General features: G+C 42.1%; 1 protein-coding gene across 3 annotated transcripts; it reads right to left on the bottom strand.

Annotated features, from left to right (window-relative positions):
• Window positions 1-547: 547 nt before the first annotated feature.
• On the bottom strand, window positions 548-19,535 carry rubcn (rubicon autophagy regulator). Of its 3 annotated transcripts, XM_079349594.1 has the most exons (22): window positions 19,174-19,535; window positions 17,182-17,335; window positions 16,938-17,021; window positions 15,203-15,362; window positions 14,949-15,055; window positions 14,251-14,479; window positions 13,234-13,662; window positions 12,203-12,250; window positions 11,377-11,466; window positions 10,749-10,864; window positions 9,816-10,017; window positions 9,133-9,240; window positions 8,170-8,244; window positions 6,790-6,850; window positions 6,359-6,491; window positions 6,029-6,174; window positions 5,402-5,466; window positions 4,941-5,179; window positions 4,589-4,650; window positions 4,332-4,485; window positions 4,075-4,168; window positions 548-1,446 (listed from the first exon to the last, which is right to left on the bottom strand). In XM_079349594.1, exons 1-22 carry the CDS (start codon window positions 19,209-19,211, stop codon window positions 1,307-1,309), a joined length of 2,934 nt encoding a protein of 977 aa, XP_079205720.1. In that variant the 5' UTR covers window positions 19,212-19,535; the 3' UTR covers window positions 548-1,306. The 3 variants fall into 3 exon arrangements, with proteins under 3 accessions (XP_079205720.1, XP_079205721.1, XP_079205722.1); XM_079349595.1 differs by lacking the exon at window positions 12,203-12,250 and having other exon boundaries at window positions 19,174-19,533; XM_079349596.1 differs by lacking the exon at window positions 8,170-8,244 and having other exon boundaries at window positions 19,174-19,533.
• Between the last annotated feature and the right edge of the window lie 2,832 nt (window positions 19,536-22,367).

The raw sequence follows: 22,367 nt of genomic DNA on the forward strand, positions 1-22,367 counted from the left end.
TAACAACAACAACAACAATAGACAGGATCAGTGCAGTCACCTGGACTCTCTCTCTCTCTCTCTCTCTCTCTCTCTCTCTCTCTCTCTCTCTCTCTCTTATTCTATTACAAAATGTCAGAAAACAGGCAAGTGCTGATTAGGCTGGTGCAAACCTTTTGTGCATGGCTGCTTGGACAGCAGGTAGACATGTGCACACACACTCACAAAGCTTGTTCTAGTCACCGCACACACACACACACACATCTCCAATCACACAAAGCAGCACAAAGTAGGAGCATTTGCAGTTTCATTAAAATATTTGCAACACTGACCCAGCCCTTCTATAAATTAAACTTGCCAATGTAACTCCACCAGCTCTACCAGTCTAAGTTCATTGGTCCCACAGGCACATACGTGTGGCTAAAATAACGCTAAAAATACTGAACACTGGCAAGCTAAAGAAAGGAGTGGTTAAATATCTCAGATATTTTCAGATAATAAAACCCTCCTGGATTTCTCCGTACAGTGTATTCACTGACAATCTCTCAAATCATAAAAGATCTACATCTTGCCATTTCATTCGTTTTTAAAACATTTCCTGCAGTTTTAGGCCACAAAAAAAAAAAATCAGCTAAGCCAGGAGCTATTAAAATAATCAGCGTTAAAGCAGTGTCCGGAAGCTGCACTTGTAGGAAGGAGGAATATCAAACCTGTTTATACTTGTTTATCTCATCTACTGAAATGGAAATCTGTTCGTCTGAACACAAAGGGACACAGTGCCAGGACGTTTCGTTTTGTTCATACACACTTACATTTCTGTGTGCGGATTCGTTTTTTCCCCAAAGCTCTTTGTACGATTGGGTAAGACTGAGTAAAAGGAATCGAATGGAGAAACTTTTTTTTTTCTGTCTTGCCACGGTGACTGTAAGATTCAGCTATTTGGTAAGAGTTTTACATTTTATAATATGACGTTATGAATGAATTAGACGTTAAAAAATGAAAATATTGAGAAAGAAAGTCTCATTAAAAGAGAAATGTAAGATTTGTTTAAAGCCATGTTCCCTTGAAAAGAATCTGGAATAATAAACGGCACCAACAACAGAGTAAAGTGCAGGTGTTAAAGGGGCTTAGCTTAAATTTAATACAGCTGAAAATCAGCAGCTGGGAAAAATCTGTGATTAGGATCCTCACATAACACAAACACAGCTAATGTAGCAGAAACCTGCACACGTGAGCCGGGTCTGAGAGGGCTGGAACGTAGAGAGGTTTTCTGTCAATACAATCACGGTCGCATTGTGCTCATCATCATCATGTTGTCTCTGAGTGATCACTGGGTCCCACCTCCCTCGTCCTCTTGCTCCTCCATGTTTTTGCGCGCCATCCTCTCCCTCCGCTCTGCCAGCCGTTGACATCGGGGACAGTCTTTCCCCGCCCTGAAGCAGTTGCGATGGTAACACGCGTGGCACTCTGGGAAAGAAGGGAGAACACAGAAAAAAAGGTTTCAGAGATGTGACACCTGGAACAGAAAAAAAAAAAAAAAAGTGCCACCTAAACAAAAGAGAGTGAGCTCCTAACAGCTAAACCAAACAATACTGCTCTTCACAAACCAGTTCTACCAGTTTGCCGACCAGAGGACGAGAGGTTTCAACAGAACAGCCAATCACAATCTGACCTGAGGGAGGCGGGGTGAGGAGAGGAGTATAAAAGGCAGAAGTTAAAAGCAGCATGGCAGGAGTCAGGAGGAGGCAGCGAGATCAGAGAGCTGATATCCTGGGAAATAAACAACACACCCTGAACCTGCTCAGACACATCCCAGTCAGCCAAGAGAGGACACCAGAGCACTTTCAAACTCTCACAAGTGTTGACTCATGTGCTCTAAATGTAAAGTTCTTACTGACTAAATGATTATGGTTCTATGGAAAGTACGAAACGATGGATGAAATGACAGGCAACTCCAATTCAGAAAGATAGTTTATTTCATGATCACATAACGATGGAGCTTAAACGAAAAGCAGTCAGATGTCAGAAAAGCAACTTAAAGAATAAATTACAAATTCACTTTGAAACACAACTGAGGGAAAAAAAAAAAAAAACACACCTCACAAAAGGCCGATAAATAACCACACATATTCTAAGGTGCTTCATAGAAGTACTTCTACCGATTACTGACAACAGACATGCAGTCACGCGACGCGTGTCCAAGCTGAAACACAGGACCAACTAAAGGGAAACGTGTCTGAGAGAAGCATTTTCCAGCCTCATGGGGAAGACAAAAGCAGCAGCTCAGAGCGAAAGACGGGGAAATGACTGAAAACACCATGAAGCTTTTGATACCAGCAACTAAAAGGACAAAAAGGCATCCACAACCAAAGAGCTGCCGATAAACCCTCCACCACCTGTGCAACTGTGCAAACACCAGAAACCAGGCCAAGACATACCAACACCACCGTAATGCCAAATGAGAAGAGAAGAAGAAGAGAATAATGGGTTTCAAAGCGTGCGACAGTTTTGGAGAATTGAAAAGTTGAGTTAAAGAAAGGAGGAAGCAGGACTCTGCTTTTCCTTTATCACCCATCCAAACAATTCAAAAGAATCATTCACAATTCTGGAAGGCCATTTATGAAATATACAGATTTAAAAAGTCACCATTTAATATTTGTCCGCTTAAAACCTGGGGAAGAAACTGCACACAGTCGCGTACTAGAGCAGCAAACTTCGCCTGATGTGATTTACTGAATTTGTCATGTCACGCTAACTGTCTCTCCAAATATGCAACATAGTGCAGCCTTAAAGGAAAAGATTTTTAATCTAAGAAAATGTTAACACCGCTATGAAAGATAAGATTAAATCTCTGTTCTTTACAAAAACTCTATACATGTGGTTTAAAAGACAAGATCCCAAAGCCTCGAGTTAACACTAATTAGTCAGTCGTTAACAATAAAAGCTACTTTCTTTGTCAGATCCAGATTTCCACCGCAGCTTTAAATACTGTAAATATTGGTTTACTCTCCCTCTTCTTCACCTCCCTCAGACTTCACGAGTCTTCATCATCATCGATCCCTGCACTCTCTCCACCTTCCCTCTCTGACCCTTCCTTCATCTTTCTGCCTCTGGTTCCTCTTCTGGCCTTGCGAGTTTTACGACCCCTCCAGTTATTCTGCTGAACGTCAACAGACTTTTCTCGTCCCTCCTCCTCGTCAGTGTCCACCTCCTTTTTCACGCGCCTGTCCTCCTCTCCCCTGCTCCTCCCTCTGGAGAAAACAGCTGGCAGCGTATACGGTTTAATGAATCTCATGAACGTAAATCTCTCCGCGTTCTCTGCACCCGATTTCTCACAATCGCCCGTCTCCGTTTTGCCTTCCTCTAAGTGGTCGTCCTCCTCCTCCTCCTCCTCCTCTCTACCATCTTTTCCTTCCTCTTTGGTCCCGGGTGCTTCCTCTAAAGATCTTTTTTGAACCTCTTCCACTTTCTCTTCACTTTCTCTCTCTCTTTTTGAAAAACTCTTGAAACTCGCCCTCGTCTCCTGCCCTGTCCTCTCTTGTCCTACTTCTTCGAGACTTTCCATGCTCCCGGTTTCACTCCCGGAGACGCTCCTCTTGAGTCTGTCTAAGTGAAAAACCTTCAAAATGTTAACCCTTTCTCTTTTTACATGATCAACTCCTCTTTCCTTGTTACTTGTTACTGAAACCTCGCCCTGTGTACCTTCTTCTTCTTCTTCTTCCTCCTCTTCATTATCACACTTTATCTCTTCACTCATTGATTCTGTCTCTCCTGTCCTCTCCTGCTCCTCCTGTCTGCTTTTATTCCAGGAAAAAGCTTTCATCAAGTTTTCAGGAGTAAAAGCTGGCAATGACTTCCTTTTCCCCCGTCCTTTTTTTGCCGTTTCCCACCTTTCCTCTCCACCCTCCACACCGTGACTGATATCTAGCTTTAGACCCTCTTCCCCTCCCTCCCCCTCCCGCCTGTCTAGAGAGAGGAGCCTTGCCAGCCTACGAGGTTTGGAGATCTTCCAGTCTCTCCAGGTTAGTTGCATGGCAGGGCGGGGGGAGGGGGCTGGTAAGCCGCCCAGGCCTGCCACAAGCAGAGAGGGCTCACCTTCACAGCGCTGGCACTTGTTCAGCTGGAAGGGGAAGATGATGTCTTTGTCATTGCCGCAGAACTCGCACACGAAGCCCTTGGCCTGGCACAGCTGAGAGAGACCAAGGAGAGACGGTTAAAAAGGCTAAGAATAAGTCCTTCTTGAACTTCCCTCGGGATCAATAAAGTATCCAGGTCTGAAAGGCACAACTTAAACTTTAAAATAAATGACGTTCTGCATTTCACAATAAAAGAGGGAGTCACAGTCATCTTACCACACAGCCAGCTGCATGTATGGTACCAAGTTTAAGCAGCTCTTTCATTCTGGGAGCCAGGTCTCCGTTGCGCACAGCGCTGAGGTCACTGAGGGAGAAGAGGTGAAGATCTTCTGTCAGGTGACCAGGAAGGCTGTCGAACTGGTCCAGAACCCTGAAGGAAGGCACAGGAAGGATGGTGGTGACTGTGTGGAAGACGCTTTGCGGGCACTGAGACTTGATTGAGAGGATGACAAACGTTCACTCTGCAGACTTACTCTTTAGCAAAGCGGCACGTCTTGAAGAGATTCTTCATGTGAAACAGCTGCATCCTCAAAACCTGTCCAAAAATAAAAAGGCAGAATAAGCTGATTTTACCACAACACTGTGTAAGGAGTAATTTATGACGACACTGATAATAAGTGTCGTTTCAGCAGTTTTTAGAGTTACTATTTTAGGATTAAGATCAGCAACATTTCTGTCCACAGTAGCCTCACATATTTACCACCCGCCTTTAAATCCTCCTAAAATCTTTTTTTTTTTCTTTCAAGAAACAAACATAGGTCATTGAATTTCAAGTAGTCTTTAAACAAAACAAAAAGTAGTTGACAAAGTTGGCTCCTTCCTCACCCTGACCGCCTCCAGAGCTTTGATCTTCTTGTACAGGCCGCTGTTGATGTCATTGGGGTTGAACAGCGGGTCTCCAGCGATCTTGCTCAGCAGATCCCGGGCAAAGTTGCTGACATAGTACTTGCTAAAGTCCCACTTTCTCAACACTCTGCCGGGCACCACCGCCTGGGCGTTCTCGTGGCAGCACTGGCAGAAGTAACGGCCGAGGTATTCACAGTAACGCAGTCGCTTGATATAATCTGAAGGGAGAACAGGCAGCAGAAACAAGAAGGTGAGACGTTTGTATGATGGAGCTGATTAAAGAGACTTTTCCACAGTAACACTTGAGACAAATCCATCAAAAAGAAGAACTACAAATACAAATACAGGGAGTCATTTTGTTTTTCATACTTTCAACCCGTCTGACATGTTGAAAAGAACGCGTCAAAGATTTGTGCAAAAAATTGGTTCTCTGGTCGTACCGGGATCGATGCGTGTGCCACAGCCAGCGCAGCGGTAGTTCTGTTTCGAAACAACGATCTTCCTCCTGATAAGGGGAAAAAATGTCATTATTCTGTTTAACTTCATCAAAGAAAAACACATGAAAGCTTTAAATCAGTTATGATGAACTGCATCAGGGCCAATATGATATAAAAAAATAAAAATAAAAATAAATAAAAATTTTAACATTTTAACCTCCCTCCCTTCAAAAAGAGTGGAAAGACTCCTCTGGTTTAGAAAACATGTGGTTTCTCTGTCAGCCTTTTTAGAACTACTGAACACTGATGCCAAACCAGAAAACAAAACGATGGACAGGATTAATGCTCAATGGTCATATTTTCTGTTTCCATATTATTATTATTTTTGTAAGTGTTCTATAATGAGATTAAACCGTTGTTCTGTTTACACCTTTGAACCACAAAAGCTCTCACTCAACCTGTAAATACTTTCATTAATTAACAAAGGGCTCCATTGTGTGTGTGTGTGTGTCATTAAACAGATAAGAGCTGCTGAAATCAGAGTTCATATAGTTCAAAGTCAATAACAAAATAACAAAGTCCAAAAAAGGAGGAGGCACTGTGGAGAGGTAAAACCTGGCGTGGACTCACTTGGGGGCTGGATGAATGTTGAAGATGATCTGCGGTCGGGGCGGCGCCCACTCAAGGTTTCCTCGAACTCGAATCCTCAGCTTATAGATGTCTGCGTGCTCGCCATCATCAGGTGAGATGGGCAGAGAGTCGGGGATGGGCAACAGCTAGGAGCAGGAGAAAGCTTCAGGTTTGTTACGTGAATCTCACGGACGACATTTCGAAGAGTGGCTGTTACGTACTGCAATCATTTCAAACTGTGGTTAGAACTGCGTCGCGAGTACTTCACGCCTTGAAAAAAAACTGTTGTTACGATAAAAAAAAAAACGACACGCAAGTAAGATGTCGCACCTTCTGCGGAGCGTCGTGTTCTGGGACCAGCCAGTCAAGCTCCGAGGCTGCGGGAAGCTGCATGCCCTCAAACTGCCGGAGTAAACCCATCGCTACCGACTCAGCGGAGTTAGACTGGAGGAAGGATGGAGAACTGAAGGACACAGAGGATGAATACGTCGTTAAAAGCTCATTTTGTCTGTTTGCTGCCTACCAACGTGTTGACATGAGATCGTAAACAAGTTTTATTTCATAAATAATGAATCCTTTTAACCTATTTATTTGATACATATATGTTTCTGTGAGTAAAAAAAAAGATAAATAAACATGACACACTTCCACACTTTATATGTCATCTAAAAGTGTCAAATTCACTTAACAACCAATCTTCAGATCACTACATTGTCTAATGAAGCAGATGGAGGGAATCAGGAAGTAGCTTTGGTACTGACATGGAATCTGAGCTGAGCAAAGATCTGCCGCTGGAGCTTATGCTGCGTTTAATGTCTGCATCTGAAAAACACAGAAATAATGAAAAATTAATAATTAACAAGTGTGTGTGGACATCTCAGACAGGATAAAGAAGAGATGGGGGGGGTTTCTTTTGGGGGGGGGGGGGGGGGGGGGGGTTTATCTACCAGCCTGAGAAACCTTTACAAGATTCATCTTAATACAACCATACTAATAACATGATTCTAAGACAAATCAACATGTGCGTCTATGACTGGTTTGTTCTGCTGTTCAGCTTGGACAACAAATAGATCGATGACTGGTCTTGCTGGATTTCAAACTGAAAAGAGAACAACACAGAGGGAGGACTTAGGTGGCACAGCAAACGCATCTCAGTCTCACTGGAATGGGCATTAGTAATAATGAATGATGGTGTGAATGGATAGATGAGTTTATATGCGATTAAATCCTGCAGTTAAAGTGGATAAATTACTCTCCACTGGTATCCTCCCACGAGCCTCCTTAAGCTCTGAACCAGTACAGAAACCTGCGACACCCCAGGGCATTCAGCAACAAGCACCAACACAAACAGCCAAGAAACACATCAGGGGAGGTGAGATTCAGCCGGCTCCACTCCAAAACTGAGAGTGATTTTTTTGAGATGTGACACAGATCGTTCGCCAAGATGGCTGACCCCTTTACCTCCTGAATCTAAGGAGCTCAAAAGAGAAAGATTGGAATAAGATTGTTATCGTTCTCCCTGTGAGTATCAATTGGGATTTCAACTCTTTGGATATGTCAAAACAATCTCAAGCCGCACGTTTTTAGAAACAGTTTTGAGTCTATTTTTCAGTCCTTCTCGATTCTTTCCCGACTATTAAGAAGTACAGAAGCTTTAAAAAAAAAAAAGTAGCTCTCCTGTCATTTTATAACTTTAAGCTGCCATCTGCAGAAGTGAGAGTGAGCAGTGCACTGTCTAAAATGTATTTGTGCAATTTAGACTGCACCAGATATTAGGAAATGTCTTGTATTTAATTTCCAACAAATGCACAAAAGGACTTTGCTTTTTGTTGCCATGGTGACAAAGCAGGCACCATTCGATTTTTGCCAGAATCATACGGTAGTTTAAAAATCGTGACATTTGTCTTCACGTTGAACATATATAGTTAAATGTTTGTTGAGTCCTCAAGGGATTTTGCTTTACTTCTTTAAAAAAATGAAAAGGAAACAAATCTATGTGACGAAAAAAATTATGCAATACAAAAACTATAAATGTGATTTCGCATGAAGTTCTAACGACTGAACTTTTCAGTTTGGAGTGGAGCCATCCGCTTCCACCCGGAGGAGCGTGGTCACAGTAAACTCGTCACGCCTGCAGATACCTGAGAAGAGGGAGGCGAGTGACAGGGAGAGGCCGCTCTGAGACACCGCCAGCAGGGACTGACCCTCACAGCCATCTGAGAGACAGAAACTAACACTCAGCATAACCGTCACCAGAAACACACACACACTTTCAAACCCTCCTCCCGAGCTGGGCGTTCCAGCCATCACACCCCACAGCTACATGTGGAAGTCATGCAGTTACTCAGCCTTGAGGAAATGCTAAATCTACCTCCGCTGTATTACAGAGAAGCACTGTGACAAACAACAACAGAGTTTAAAAAAATTAAAACACATGCACATCTGAGATCCCACAATCCACATCGCTAACATCAAAGCATGCTTTTACGACCTTTCTCTCTACGCGTTAGTAAGGTTAGTCTTTGCCACACGAAACAGATTAAATGAATTAAAAGGAAAATGTTTCACGCACAGCCTGAAGCCTCTTCAGGCCAAACACATCTAATCATATTTGTGTAAATCGCACGACGGTGTGTGCACTCACGTGAGGCTGAAGTCTGCATAGATAGTTACAGCTATAAAAATAGTTTACAGTCACAAACTACAAACTAGCACGCTGTGACTTTTGTACTTTCCTGTTTATGGACCATGGAGAAGTGAGACATGCTTGGTGAACAAGTGAGGTGATGAGGTTATGAATTATGTTTGGAACAGAGACAGACTCATTCACACAGAATCCCACGCAAGCTTCCTGATAATTCCTATTTGAAAAAACATGACACTTTTACATTTTTTAAATGTTTCAAAGATTACATTTCTGAAAGATGAGAGTGGCTAGAAGATCCGACTTAGTGTCTACTGAAATATAACACTGTGTAGCTATTATTAAAAAATTAATACAGAAGATGACAGGTGAGCCGTCGAATAAAGAAAATGTGCAGCCACTGATTCACAATTCACATCCTTCTCGATTTTCATCTTCCACTCCTTCCCCCCCTCTCTACCTCGCAGCTCGCACTCCTCCACCTCCTCAGCCGAGCCGGAGTCGGACAGGTCCTGACAGGAGTCCTGAGAGCTCCTCCTTGAGCCTCCACTGTCAGTGGAATGGAAAACTGCAGGAGAGGAGAGAGAGAGAGAGAGAGAGAGAGAGAGAGAGAGAGGTGAGAACGCAAAGAAACGACGCAAACGGAAAGAACAGGAAAGGACTTGACTCTATGATGGAGCTGCCAATATTTACTGAGCAAGAAACAGCTCTTAGGACTCCACCTCCTTCAGTACATGTCAACATGTTGACATCCTTATCACAGCAATTATGAACTATTAAGTTGTTGGGTTTTTTTTTTTTTAAATTAGCCTCACAGTTCCCAGAATGATCAGATCAATTAGGGGGAAGATAGAAGGATAAACTGATATAAAACATGTGGTCAGCTATTAGTCAAAGTACACCCTCATCTAATAAGCTGAACAAACATGGTGGTACAAATCCAGAACTTACTATGGTACACTGTATTAATGTATAACGTGTCTTAAAAAAAAACATTCAATATTACAGTTGCGTAGAAAATCTAACAAACTAATAATTTCTTCGACAAACAATCCTAATGACGAAAGGATGAGAAGGTCACGTCTCTGTACGGGCGACGTCTTGGCCTTTTATCAACTCTTTCTGCTGCTAATGTTGGCTTACTGTGCTGGGAGGTCGCGCAGTGCGGCAGCCGACTGTGCCGGATCTGCTGCCGTCGTAGACGGATCTTCTGTTTGAGCTGCTGAATCTCAGAGTCACTGTCTCCCTCCTCCTCGCCGCCCTCCTCCTCCCGACGCCGCAGGTTGTACTTCATCAGCTCGATGGCGGCAATAAGGGACTCCGAAATGCTGAAATGAGCGTTCTCCTACAAGACAGAGAACATGACGTCGATTCATTTCTACATTTTCAATCAACATGATCATTTTTATTTCTCTTTTTTTTTATTTTATTTTTTTTAAGAAAATTAGGTACTGAATTATAAGATTTGACACACTTTAACAGACGTTCCAAACTCCTTTTTTGAAGCTTTTGGGGTGATCTGCATGTGTGAACACAAACAGACACGTTCTTCACTCCGACTTTATCAGGAATTTCTCCTGCTGGCCTCGGAGTATTTCTGTCTGCAGAAAATCCGAGTGAGCTGATGTGAGAACTCAGCAGGATATAATCCGGAGAATTCACCTCGACCAAGTGGGAGGGGGTGCTGACGTGTTTCCCCTTTCATGACCATACAGTAGATTGTCTGCATGCGACCGATACAATCTCAGCGAACGTGATTAAAATGCTGCGTTCCATTTTCTGGTCATCAGTGCGTTTGTCTGCACTCTTTTTTGATTTGGTGATTCTGTGGATCTACACAGAGCGTTGATAGAAAACAAATACTCTCATTATAGTGCTATACTGTATATCAGGCTGTGTTGCTTTGTCCGCCATTCTGCATCTTTTTTTTTTTACGTCACGTCTTGCCTCAGGAGACCCCCAGCCCCTCCTTCCTTCTGACCGGGATAATCTCCCGCTGTGAGGTGCTTGTGTGAACAATCAGATCAGGGAGGATTTCTTAGTAAATAATGAGCTCAAACAGAACCCAACACTGACCTTTTCGAGGTCAGCACAGCTGCCAAAGTCCTGCTCTGACAGGTAGCTGATGAGGCTCTGACCCTCGGATGGCTTCCTGAACATCCCATCTGGGATGCTGCTGTACTGACACCCATCTGAAAACAATCAAAACAATGAGACAGAAAATACATGAAACAGAAACGGTCAAGTAGAGTAGCGTGTTTCGGTGGATCTTTGATTTTGCTCGTTTAAAATGACAAATCTCCGTTTTGTTTCTCGAGTGTTTTAAAAATCTCATGGCACAAACTAAATAAAACCTTATTGCCTGCCATACACATGTTTTACTGTCAAAACAATAAAATGTTAGATGGTTAAGGTCCAGAGTGTGACTTTTATGGATCAGATATGCACTTGCTGATTTCACATTGAGTGCGGGAAATCCTTTTTTTTTTTTTTTGTTGGGGAGAAATATGGCAAATTAACTTTTGCATCATCTTATGTTTATTTTTTTAAGACTTTCTTTGGCTGAAATCTTTCTTAAACATCACAAAAACACAATATACTTGTTTCTTTTGCTGTTGTTTTTTACAATACCGCCAACATTAACATGTCCTTGTTATTCACGTGTCTTCCAAAGTGTTCATATTCCTGTAAACATCAAACTCACGAGACTCCATGTAGAGCGAGCCGGGGGTGTCATCACTGTGCGGCGGCGTGAACGGGCTGTAGTCCTTTAAACAGTCCTGTCCAGCTGATTCTAGGAAACAAAAAAATCCAGTTTTAAAACCTAAAACTTTCAGCTGGGGAAAAAAATAACAAAAATAAATTCACAACAATGGATATGAACATGCATCGTCACTTCTGCACAGTAGGTTTGAGGCTGATGGGATTGTATGTGTACTACAATAAAAAATAAAAAAAGTCTTTGGTGACAGATCTTTTGTTGCATGCAGAACCCAAAAACATGACAGTTGACTTTTCAGAATAAATTCTGAATGATATGTATACACTGCAAGGGAACAGTGATCCATTTCCAACATTTACTTTCTCCACACTTTTGTCCAGATTCGGTACAAATAAGAACAGGAAACCAGTGGTTTAGCTCATCTTTGACATTTAACATGAATAAGTAAAGATGGAAATGCACTGCTGTCTTAGGCATAGCCGGCACAACGTAGAGGAAATGAACTGGTTTACTTATTAAGTTTTATGAGACTTTCAGTAAAACACATGTAGGTCATGAAAAGTGTGTGCACTGCGAAACACTAACACAACAATGAAAAGTGAGTGGTCTCATCACATCAATTTGACCCGAGCAACACGAACAAGACAACAGAACAACAACAGACCAAGAAGTCACATCTCATGAGCTGCGGGACTGGAAATGAGAGGGGTGGTGCTACATCAGCATGCAGAGTCAAAAAGAAAAGGTGGGGGGGGGGGGAAGCGATGGGGGGGGTATTGATGGAGCACAGTGGAACTGCACTGCCAACCTGCAACCGGATCCTCTATTATTATGGTGATTTTTCGGTGGCCACCTCCTTCACAATAGAAGTACAAAGAGAGAGATAGAGCACAGGGAAAGGACAGTTACCTCAAGTCAAGAAGGTGAAACAGCGAGCGAAGAGAGTAGAGACGTTAATGTGGACACGCTTAAAAACAGTTAGACAGGAAGTGTGACAGGAAGCCTTCTGAATGTGGCCGGCCATTACCTTACGGGTCTAGACATAAACACAATCAGATATTTTGCAAATAAAAAAAAAGGACCCGTTAAGTTTCCATCATTTGCAGAAAGTTAAAACCTTATATCAAGCAAAAATGTACTCTGCAGGTTATCGAAGGGCAAGTTCCATGAACAAACTTCACACGTACAACCACAAGCTATGATGAGGTGTTCATCTGTGAGAGCTGATACAGCTGTAAGCTTCCCTTTTTTTTGGTCCCTTTCCCCTTCTGTTGTGTAATAACACCAGGGCGATAATGATGAAAAAGAAGCTTTCGCAGTGGACATTACTGCTGTGGTGTTTTCTTCATTCTGCCCTTAGTTGATCTTTGTTTGATGATGAAGTACTTTATGTGACATTTAATTAATAATCCCATTAAGTGTTCTAATGTTGCTGTTTTTTCATTATTATTATTATTTGGGTCAGTCTGTGGGTACCCCCCCTCGGGGGCCGCCTCAGTGTGGGGCATTACAGAATTCAGCACAAAAAAGGTGATCTGTGATTTCCCCCAGCAGGAATTAAAGAAACAGTAACTTTTAAAAGCAAGAAGTTCGTCACTTCAGTAAATACCATATTCACTTCCATCTATCGGGTCTGTGACACCAACATTTCAAACCAGCAACAGAAAACTGGAAACACGCCGCGTTTCAAGATGTTAACGCTAAAATGTAAACAAACATCTTTTGTAGCTATGAGAACAAATCCAAAAAAAAAAAAATCGTCTTTAAAGGACTCTTGAAAATATGTCATTATGTATTGTTGCTCGTCTACCACAGGAGTTTTCTGTGATATTTACTTACCGTTCCTGAGTTTCTGATTGACCCCCGTGTCAGAAAACGAGCGGGTGTGTCCTCGGGACCCCCGACTCGGCCCCCTCTGGCCCTCTGAGAAAGATGAGCGTCTGGGTGGGGGCGGAAGCAGGGAACCCCGTTGCAGGGACTGCTCCTGCGTCTCCCCCTGCTCGCTACTATGGGTGGAGCCCTTGGAGTCTTGGCGACTGCGTTGTCCCAGGTTACCAATAGCCAGGTACTCTGGACCGTCATCGTAGTCCCCATCACAGGAGTCCCCCGCCTCAGGCTGAAGGGAGGTAGGCGAGAGGGGCTCCGTGAGGGAAACGCAAGGTACCGAGGGTGGGCCAGGAGGGGGCGTCACACCTCGCTCGCTCTCTTCTGGCCTGGACACATACACCCAGGGAGCTCCCGAGCTGCTGGCTGGGGTAGAGGTAGTGTCTGCAACAGAGCAAGAAGATGAAGTGAGACTGATACAGGCACAACATTTAACAGACAAAATCCACAAAAATGTAACAATGTGAAGGAAAAAAAAACAACCCTGCTGTCGCTGAATCCATTTTAGTAAACACAGCCGTTTCAGGACACTTGAGTTTTAGCATCGACACATTCTTCAATAACTGACTCTGTCTACAAACAATCAGGCCTCTGTATGGTTAAGTCAGTCACTCTATTCACACACAAACTATAGTGCATTCATCGTCCCATTGCCCCAACCCGCCCCCTTTATCCCTGTATGTACTGGTTACAGATTAGAGACCATTTTCCCCTTCATTTGAGTCCCTCATTGCACAACCTCAAATTCAACATCTAAACAGAGACAAACGCTCACAAGTATGGTCCAACACTTAACTCAAAAAGGTTATATAGGATGGTTTTAAAAGATTTCTGGAGCTAAGATTGAGCATAAAACCAAGATGTGGTAAAATACTCTCACAACCTAAATCACTGAATCAGAAGAAATACAATCAAACAATGAAAAGAACATTGAGACTTCATCCGGCAGCCTTCCCCCGGTCCTGTCCTCACTTGTGCCGTTGCCGTTTTGGGGTCCGACTCCCGTAGTGCTCCTGGAGTTGTGGCTGGTGGTGAGGACTGCTTCTCGGAGGGAACAGTTGGAGGTGGTGAGTCTCCGATTCAGAGGTTCAGCTCTGAGAGCCAAGTCAGCGCTCCTCCAAACCCCGCCGGCCCCCGGCAGCACACACAGGCTCTGGCTCTTTAACAAGCCCATACATGGAGGACCCTTCAGAGGGGACAGCTGGAGGATGAGAAGGGAAGATTTATTTTTATTTTTAAATGTCTTGCCCTGAATAACATGTTACTTCAATGGAAATTCTCAGTTGACTCATTTCGCATTGATAACAGCTTAAAAAAAAAGGTATGACGAACATTTACGTCTTTTTTACCGACACTTATCTGTTGCTAGCAAAGTTGCTGCACTAAAGCAGAGCAAGAAAACAGCAAATAAACAGTGTACAGTATTAACAAGAGGAAAGTGACATGGGGACGCCTGTAGCGCAGTGGCAGCGCTCGCATCACCATGTATGGAGGCTATAGTTCTCACGTGGGCAGCCTGGGTTCGACTCCAGCCTGAGGCCCTTTCCTGCACGTCATTCCCTTCTCTCTCCCTGATTGCCTATCACTATCCTCCCTCTCTATCTCTCTGAGATATCGATCCGTTAAACGAGACCGCTTTCATGGACGCACGGTCACTTCTTGACACTCACCCCGACAGTGTCTATTTGGGCCAACAGTTTGGGGTTATTCTGCTCCACAGCCTCCAGACACTGGAACATGGCAGTCACATGCGGCTCGCTCAGCAGAAAGGCATAATCTAACAGGCAGAGACGAGTACAAAGAAAGGAGAGGGAGAAGAAAGAAAAAAGAAACACGAGACAAAGAGAGGAAGGAGAAACGATAACGAGAGATGGTTCAATTGTGAAGGCACATTTTAAAATCAGAGCCTTGTTTAAAAGCTTACCGTTGTAGAATTTGCGTGTATGTCCCAGATGCCGGAGGAGCGGTCGGAGCTGAGCCGACAGCATGTGAACCTGTAAGCTGTGAAGCAGCCAGCGCTCGGCCTTGTAGCTTTCACCGGCATTCTTCATCCCACCGCTGACAACCGGCTCCAGGTGACTGAACTGAGGACAGAGAGCCAAGTGTGAGAGAATGTTAGAAATGTTAAAAGTGTAAACGATCATGAGGAGAAAGGAAACATATACCTACATTATTCTCTGACCACTAAAACTCACCTTAAGTCCGCATTTGAACATTTTTCATCCTCACTTTAAATTCATGACAGTCACTTTCATGGGATCTTCTTTCTCTAATTTTCTGCGGGAGTCTCCATTTGTTCAATGTTTATCACAGCTCGTGCTTATAAATTACATCACCATCTCTTTTGAATATATAAGTCTAACAGATAAGAAGGTGGGTCTGACATGGTGACGTGCTCATGGCTCACAGTCTAAATATGATTAATGAATAGATCAAGGAGGCATCGAGTCAAACCTAGGAGACCAAGATATCAACAACCAACAATCACATGATCATTTCATCAAGCTGTAAGCCCTGCTGGTCAGAATCAGAGGGCATAATGGCGATAATTAGATTCCAAGTACTCCTAAGCCCTTTTGTTGTTACGCAATCCTGTGACCCACAATCCTTAGAGAGAGGGGACTGTGAAGGACAGCTGACAGCGGGAGCCGTGTGGGGTGTGTGCAGACTTTTACACAGACATTCAATGACAACGTGTTTGGTTTTTGTCTGGAAGATCACAAGCTTTAAAATACGCCGACGACTCCCACAAGCCAAGTCACATAAAATTCATTCGTCACATTGAGCTCTAATTCTGACAAACACAACATTAAAACACTGTATGAGTAATATGCATTACTGACTTTGACGCAATGGCCACTAAGCTAAAGAACAGGTGCTAAAGGGTCGTTGAGGCACATCTATGTTGTGAGTGATTATGAGTTACAGAGCTAAAACAAATAGCAGCCTCATTCGGGAACTATAAAGCTTCATCCGTTTTATCAAACCCTGTTTTATAAACAAACCAAACAACAAGATGACTTGCAATAAGGAAATATATGAAACTACTGGACTAAAAAAACTGGACTTTTTTTTTTTTTTTTAAAGGAGCAATACAAGCAATACTGAAATACTGATTATATCATTGTTTGCCCAAGTTCATACCCATCTGCTAAAGATTATTGAGCTCCAAACACTGATATAGAAGGCCAAACAATGACCTCTATGCCTCTGTTTCACCACCTGGTGAAGTGTTTGTTGATTTTTTTTTTTTTTTTTTTTTTTTTATTGGCAACAGTTATTACCAATATTACCATGTCCCTGCTACTTCAAATGGCATACGGTAATCTCTTTGAATGGCCCTAATGAGCTGAGCAGATACTAAAAGGTTTGAGCAAAACATTGCAAATCCTCGATTGGTTGAGTAGAGCTGTCACTAGAGTTGTCAAATGGGCAACACAGATCTTCCAGTACAAACTCCTGAGATTGAAAGAAGCACTACAGTCCATATAACTAACCCTGCACTACAAAGTAAGTTCAAGCTAAAGGTAAGTGAACCTTGCACTGTTTAATTAGATACGTCTCTAAAAACTTGAAGAGATTGGTGGGATCATAAAAACTTTTTTTTTTTTTTTTTTTTTTACATATTGCGCTGCATGTGCATCAGTGACCGAACAAACCTGTTCAACATGCGAGGCGAGATGGGGGCTGATGTAGCGGACACACCACACAAAGGACCAGTAGTCTCTCTGCTTGTAGTACACCTGTAACACAAAACCAGCGGTCAGCAATACCAGGTAACTCACAACTGTAGCCAGAGAGACGGGTGCTTTTTTTCTGATACTGTTGATGAAGGCTTTTTGGGAAACACCTTCAAAAATCGACTTATTTACTGAACATCACACAGGTTCCCTTAGTTCTAACCTGTTCATTCTTCAGTCCATGGCTCAGGATGTTGTTCATGTCCTTGTGCAACCTCTGCAGGCCGCCATAACGCGACCACACATTGGGGTTGTTGGTGGACACGAGACCCTCCACTGTGGTCTTCAGGCTGGACAGCAGCTTCCATTGCTCCCTCCTGTAAGGAAAGCCAAGCAGCAGGATGAGAGAGTGAGGCAGGGTGAGGGAGGAAGTTCAGGAAAGGAGGAAGGAGGTTAAAGAAACTGCTGGTGTAAGCAGAGCTGCAGATTCAACCCTTACTCAATACTTTTACAGAAATTGAAAACGGAGTCTTCAGCATTTTAGTTTGAATGAGCCAGCTGTGCGTAGAAGTCAGTGACTAACTAGGAGTGCTGACCTTCATTAGAAGCTTTCACTACAGATTCAATATAAACTGCCCTTGAGCTCTCTATAGACCAAGATTAGAGTGTGTTACCAAAGCACAAGCAAAATGTTTTAACAAATAATAATAATAATTAAAAAAAGAAAAAGAAATAATATGCGTGTGCTTTAAAGTAAAAGAAAGTCTTAATGAATCTTGAATTTCCCTCGGGATCAATAAAGTATCTATCTATCTATCTATCTATCTATCTAATGGGCTGTATTATGTAAAACAAAACACAAATAATAGTTAACATGGAGCCACCTTGCTTAGCTTTAATACCTTCAAGTTTTGTTCTGAGGGCATGAAACCTTATCTTCAGGGTGCAGGCGTATAAAAGTTGGAGCTCCAAAAGGTGTCAAATACAGGTTACACTCACTATGAGCCCTTTAGCACAGGCTCACATTCAGGACTTCCTCCTTTTTCCCCCAAAGTCAGCAGGACTGACCGACATCGAGAGCAAGTCACATCACTGCAGCACAACAGCAAGACTAAACTCTTCTGTCAGACTGAATTATTGACATGTGAGGGTGGGTTCTTTAACTTATACAGGACAATAGTTTAGTGAGTGACATGCACGGATTAAAATGCATCCCTATAAAATATCAAAAATGCATCAGTTCAAAGAGGCCCATAGTGTTTGTTTTTATAATGCAGTCCAGCAGTTATCCACAGCAGCATCCTCATGAGTCCAGGTGTCTGTCTGATTAGTTAAATAACATCATGTCACATGGAGAGAAGGTGTCTAATTAGTTAAATAACATCATGTCACATGGAGAGAAGGTGTCTAATTAGTTAAATAACATCATGTCACATGGGGAGAAAGTGTTACGGGTTCGGGAACATTCTCCCAAGTTTGAGGCTTTTATGCAACAAGAATGAGGTGAGGCTGACTTATGCTGAAGAGTTCACGAAAGTCAATAAATGGACGTGCTGGACATAATGTCAGAGGGGTTATTATAAATCAGACAGAGAGACTTAACTTTCAATATTGATTGTTTTATTAGATAAGGCTGGAGAGTCATAGTGGGGAACTCTGCTAGCACCATTTCCTCTTCCTGAAACAGAGTCACCAACCATGTTTGATTTTTTTTTTTTTATCGTTGTGTTTTAAACCAAGATACAGCTTTTAATTACCGTAAAAAAAGTGTGACTGCATAAAAAAATCCTGACAACACATACTGTCAGAAGATAGAAGATTGTTCCTCTGTTAGCCTCGAAGTTTAAAGACTAGAAACTTCTAACTCATTAAAGCAGTCTAGTAAATCAAGTAGTCAAGACAACACATGGGCAAATCTGTAATGCAACCAAACATTGTTTTGTAGGTTATGATAGTTATTTTTGACTAGTCAGACAGTTATGATTGAAACTAAAACATTGACATGTCCGGCTAGCTTAGCCTAGCTCTGCAGCGTTAATCCAACAGGACTCTTGCTAACTAGCGAAGCGAGACAGTTTTTTCAGCTCAAACACTATTTGATGGTTTTAATCGCTAAGAAATCGAGCGATAACCAAGTATAGTTTCTTAAGTCAGGTTTATATTATTGTAAGTGTTAGGAATGTCACTTTTAGCCGGGGTACCAGGATCGGCTCACCTGCGCTCCTCCTCCTCTCCCTCCGCACAGATCTCCATGTCATCCGGACCGAGCTCCGCACACAGCTGCCAGCTCTCCGTACTGCCGCTCACTTATCTGGAATAATCGATTTTTACTGCAGGTGTAGGGCGACTTGAAGTAGCTACCCGGACTTCCAATCTTCCGTCATCTCTGCCCCCCGAGCTGTCTAAGATCAAAACAGAGGAGGAGGCCGCATGACCTGTGGGCGGTGGTTTCTCCTGTTCGGCTACGGAGCGCCAAAAGGGACAACATACACATATATGTATGTATGCGTTCGGCCAATAAACACACCGGTTTTATTTTTCGCACCGACGTTTAATCATAAATTTAACCTTCAGATTATCATTGCTCACTCTGTATGGTCATCAATAAGCAATTACTGGCGTATAAACAACGAGGGCCACTTTTCTCATTGTGTTTAACTCGTTTAACTGTGTATGACGCGAGCGCCCCCTGGTGTTTGAGGCTGATTGGAATCAAATCAACCACCTTGTCATCAATATAGCTACTGTCTTTTATAAAGAAGTAATCAAATTAAGTTAACGAGGAAATCTAACAGGGATCTCCTGTCTGTTCCTTTTATTATTATTATTATTATTATTATTATTATTATTATTATTATTATTATTATTTTGGGAGTCGGGGGTCTAAAGAAAAATGTGCCTTTTAGAGGTCTAGTGGTAGGCCTAACCATTGTAGACTAAGGTGTGCAAATATGTGCAAAATAATTATTGTATTAGCTCAATGGATTAAGATCCTGTCTCATGTACCAAACACTTTTTCACCCCCTGCTGGTTGATTCCAACTTCTGCTGAAGACTGAATGATGTGTGAAATTCTGGCCTTCCATCAACCATCACATCGATTACACCACACTTATTTTACTTTTGTGTTTAAGCCCCAAAGTGCCATTATGGGTTTCCTGCTTGTTGCATACAAAGCAAGGGACATTTGTTTATTTATTGACATAGAGATATGAAGATGGCTGAATGAAATTAATAAGAATTGTAGTGGTAAGTAAAGAGACAAATTGGAATTGAAATACATGTTTTTATCAGATTAATATCCATGTTTTGTAAAGAATATGAGCCATTTAGATAACAAATGTGATCAAGATTTTTCATTTGATGAGGTAACTATCAGCAACTACGCAGTAGGGTCCCACATGCTCGAGGTGCTCCAAGTCCTGGTCTGGACTATTACACAATTCTGGCTGCACAGGTATCCAAATATTTGTAAACTGACTTTAAGTCATCCTGTCTTCCCGACCGAAAACGCTGTCAAGAAACTAGCACCGTAGACATCACACCAGAAACATAACAGCAGAAGAAATTCACATGTTTGTATTCACAAACAAGTAGTATGGGCATACACTTTCTAGTCTGTGAAATATATTTTCAGCAGGTGAGATATTTAGACAGTTGACCCTCAGGGGCATCATTAAGAACCCCTTCTTCCACCTCATCCTCCACTTACATATCTTAACCACACGGTGACAGCAGAGTGTTAAATGTTAAATGTTCTTCATTTTCCAGTTTACATGGCTTGGTGACAGTGGTGGGTAGAAAGGGTGATTACACACTGAAACAGTGATTATAATCAAAAATAATTGTCGGGTGTGGTAGTGGATGACTGACTGGTCAGCAATTGTCTTTGTGTAGCACACAGACACAGGCAAACAAGTACACACACACACACACACACACACACACACACACATACACACACATTACTGCTGGGTTTATAGAAGTCTTCCTTCCTCTGTGCTGCTCAGGGGCATTTTAGGACACTTTAGATTCTTTGGAAATTCTTTGGTAATGTGATGCTGAGAATGACTGTAAGTTGATGTTGTGTCAAGACGGTCAGTATAATCTCATTCTCATAATAAAAACAATATATCACAGTCAATTAAACTAAACCTATATTCATCATCAATTCCGAGTTAGAAATAAGTAAGACAAGAATAGAAGCTTAATTATTGCTCCTAAAACTGGAGGTGAAAATAATCAGATTCTTTACTTCCGAAAGAAGTAAAGAATAGACTTTTTTTTAAGCATGTTTCTTAAAAAGAAGCATGTTTAATAAAGTACAGAGTGCCAAGTTCACTGTGTGTTCAGAGCTATCTGGTGGAAAAGATTGTCATGTCACCAGTAAGTCGATAACTTTCCTGAAAAATTCAGTGGAGCAGCCTGAGCACACATGATGATGCGAAAGAATTGACGGAGTACGGTCAGTGATGCATAGCCTGGTTCATACATACCTACATTTGTATGTCTTTAATTATTTATTTTTTATTATTGAATTTCTTCATGAAAGAAACAGAAAATGAATGATGTTGTTTATTCCCCTCATTCAAGAAGAGTGCTGCACTCAGAAGTGTAGCTTTCCAAAGTATCTACTACAGAGATAGAAATCTGGAGCTGTATCAGTTCAGAGTAAGAAGCCTCTGACTCATATCATAAACCCAATTATCTGGTGTCTCTGTCATTTTTGTTACACAACAAAATACTACGTCATGCGTATGATGTGATTTTAAATCGGAAAATACAGAGGCTATCCAAAGGTCAAACCAGACCCTTATCAGGAAAAATAAACCATAAGAGCTATTTCAAACAAATTGATGCTTTATCAGATTACATGTAACCTCATAAAACCTTGAAAGGGGAAATTGGATCCACATGGTGGCACCTGTAAACACAGAAAAAAACAACGCTCCGCAAACCTTCTGACTAAAATTCTGCATGGCTGAAGGAAAAGACGTTTCTGGAAATATATTGGTTATTTCAAATTATTACTTTGAGCTCTTGTAAAACAGGCAGAGTTGTTTTTTCTCGTCACAGCTTTTGAACACCAAAGACCATACATTTATTAAGATGTTTTTTTTTCAAGGTTTTTATTTTGTAATGATCCTCACTTGTAGCCATGTTTACCTGAATGTTCCCATCTTCACCCTTCAGACTTGCTTGAGGCCAACCTAGGACATCTTTACACCTGCAGAACATCTGTAATTAAACTAAACACCTCCTTTCACCACCTACTGTATATGAAGGAGTTTTTACACTCTCTTTGATGAAATACAGGTGAAACAATCATAGTTTGATTTAGGACATTACAAGCGTGTCAGTGTTTGCCAAACACAACACTGAGTCACAATCTTGAGAGAGGTGAAAGTTA

Source organism: Symphodus melops, assembly GCF_947650265.1.
Source record: "Symphodus melops genome assembly, chromosome: 8".
NCBI lineage: Eukaryota > Metazoa > Chordata > Actinopteri > Labriformes > Labridae > Symphodus > Symphodus melops.

Coding starts and splice junctions, on each gene's coding strand:
- rubcn (XM_079349594.1), bottom strand. CDS start 19,211: ATGGAGATCTGTGCGGAGGGAGAGGAGGAGGAGCGCAG. Junction 6,851..8,169: donor ACTCGCCTCCCTCTTCTCAG/GTATCTGCAGGC, acceptor TGTGTTTTTCAG/ATGCAGACATTAAACGCAGC. Junction 6,492..6,789: donor TTGCTCAGCTCAGATTCCAT/GTCAGTACCAAA, acceptor TGTGTCCTTCAG/TTCTCCATCCTTCCTCCAGT.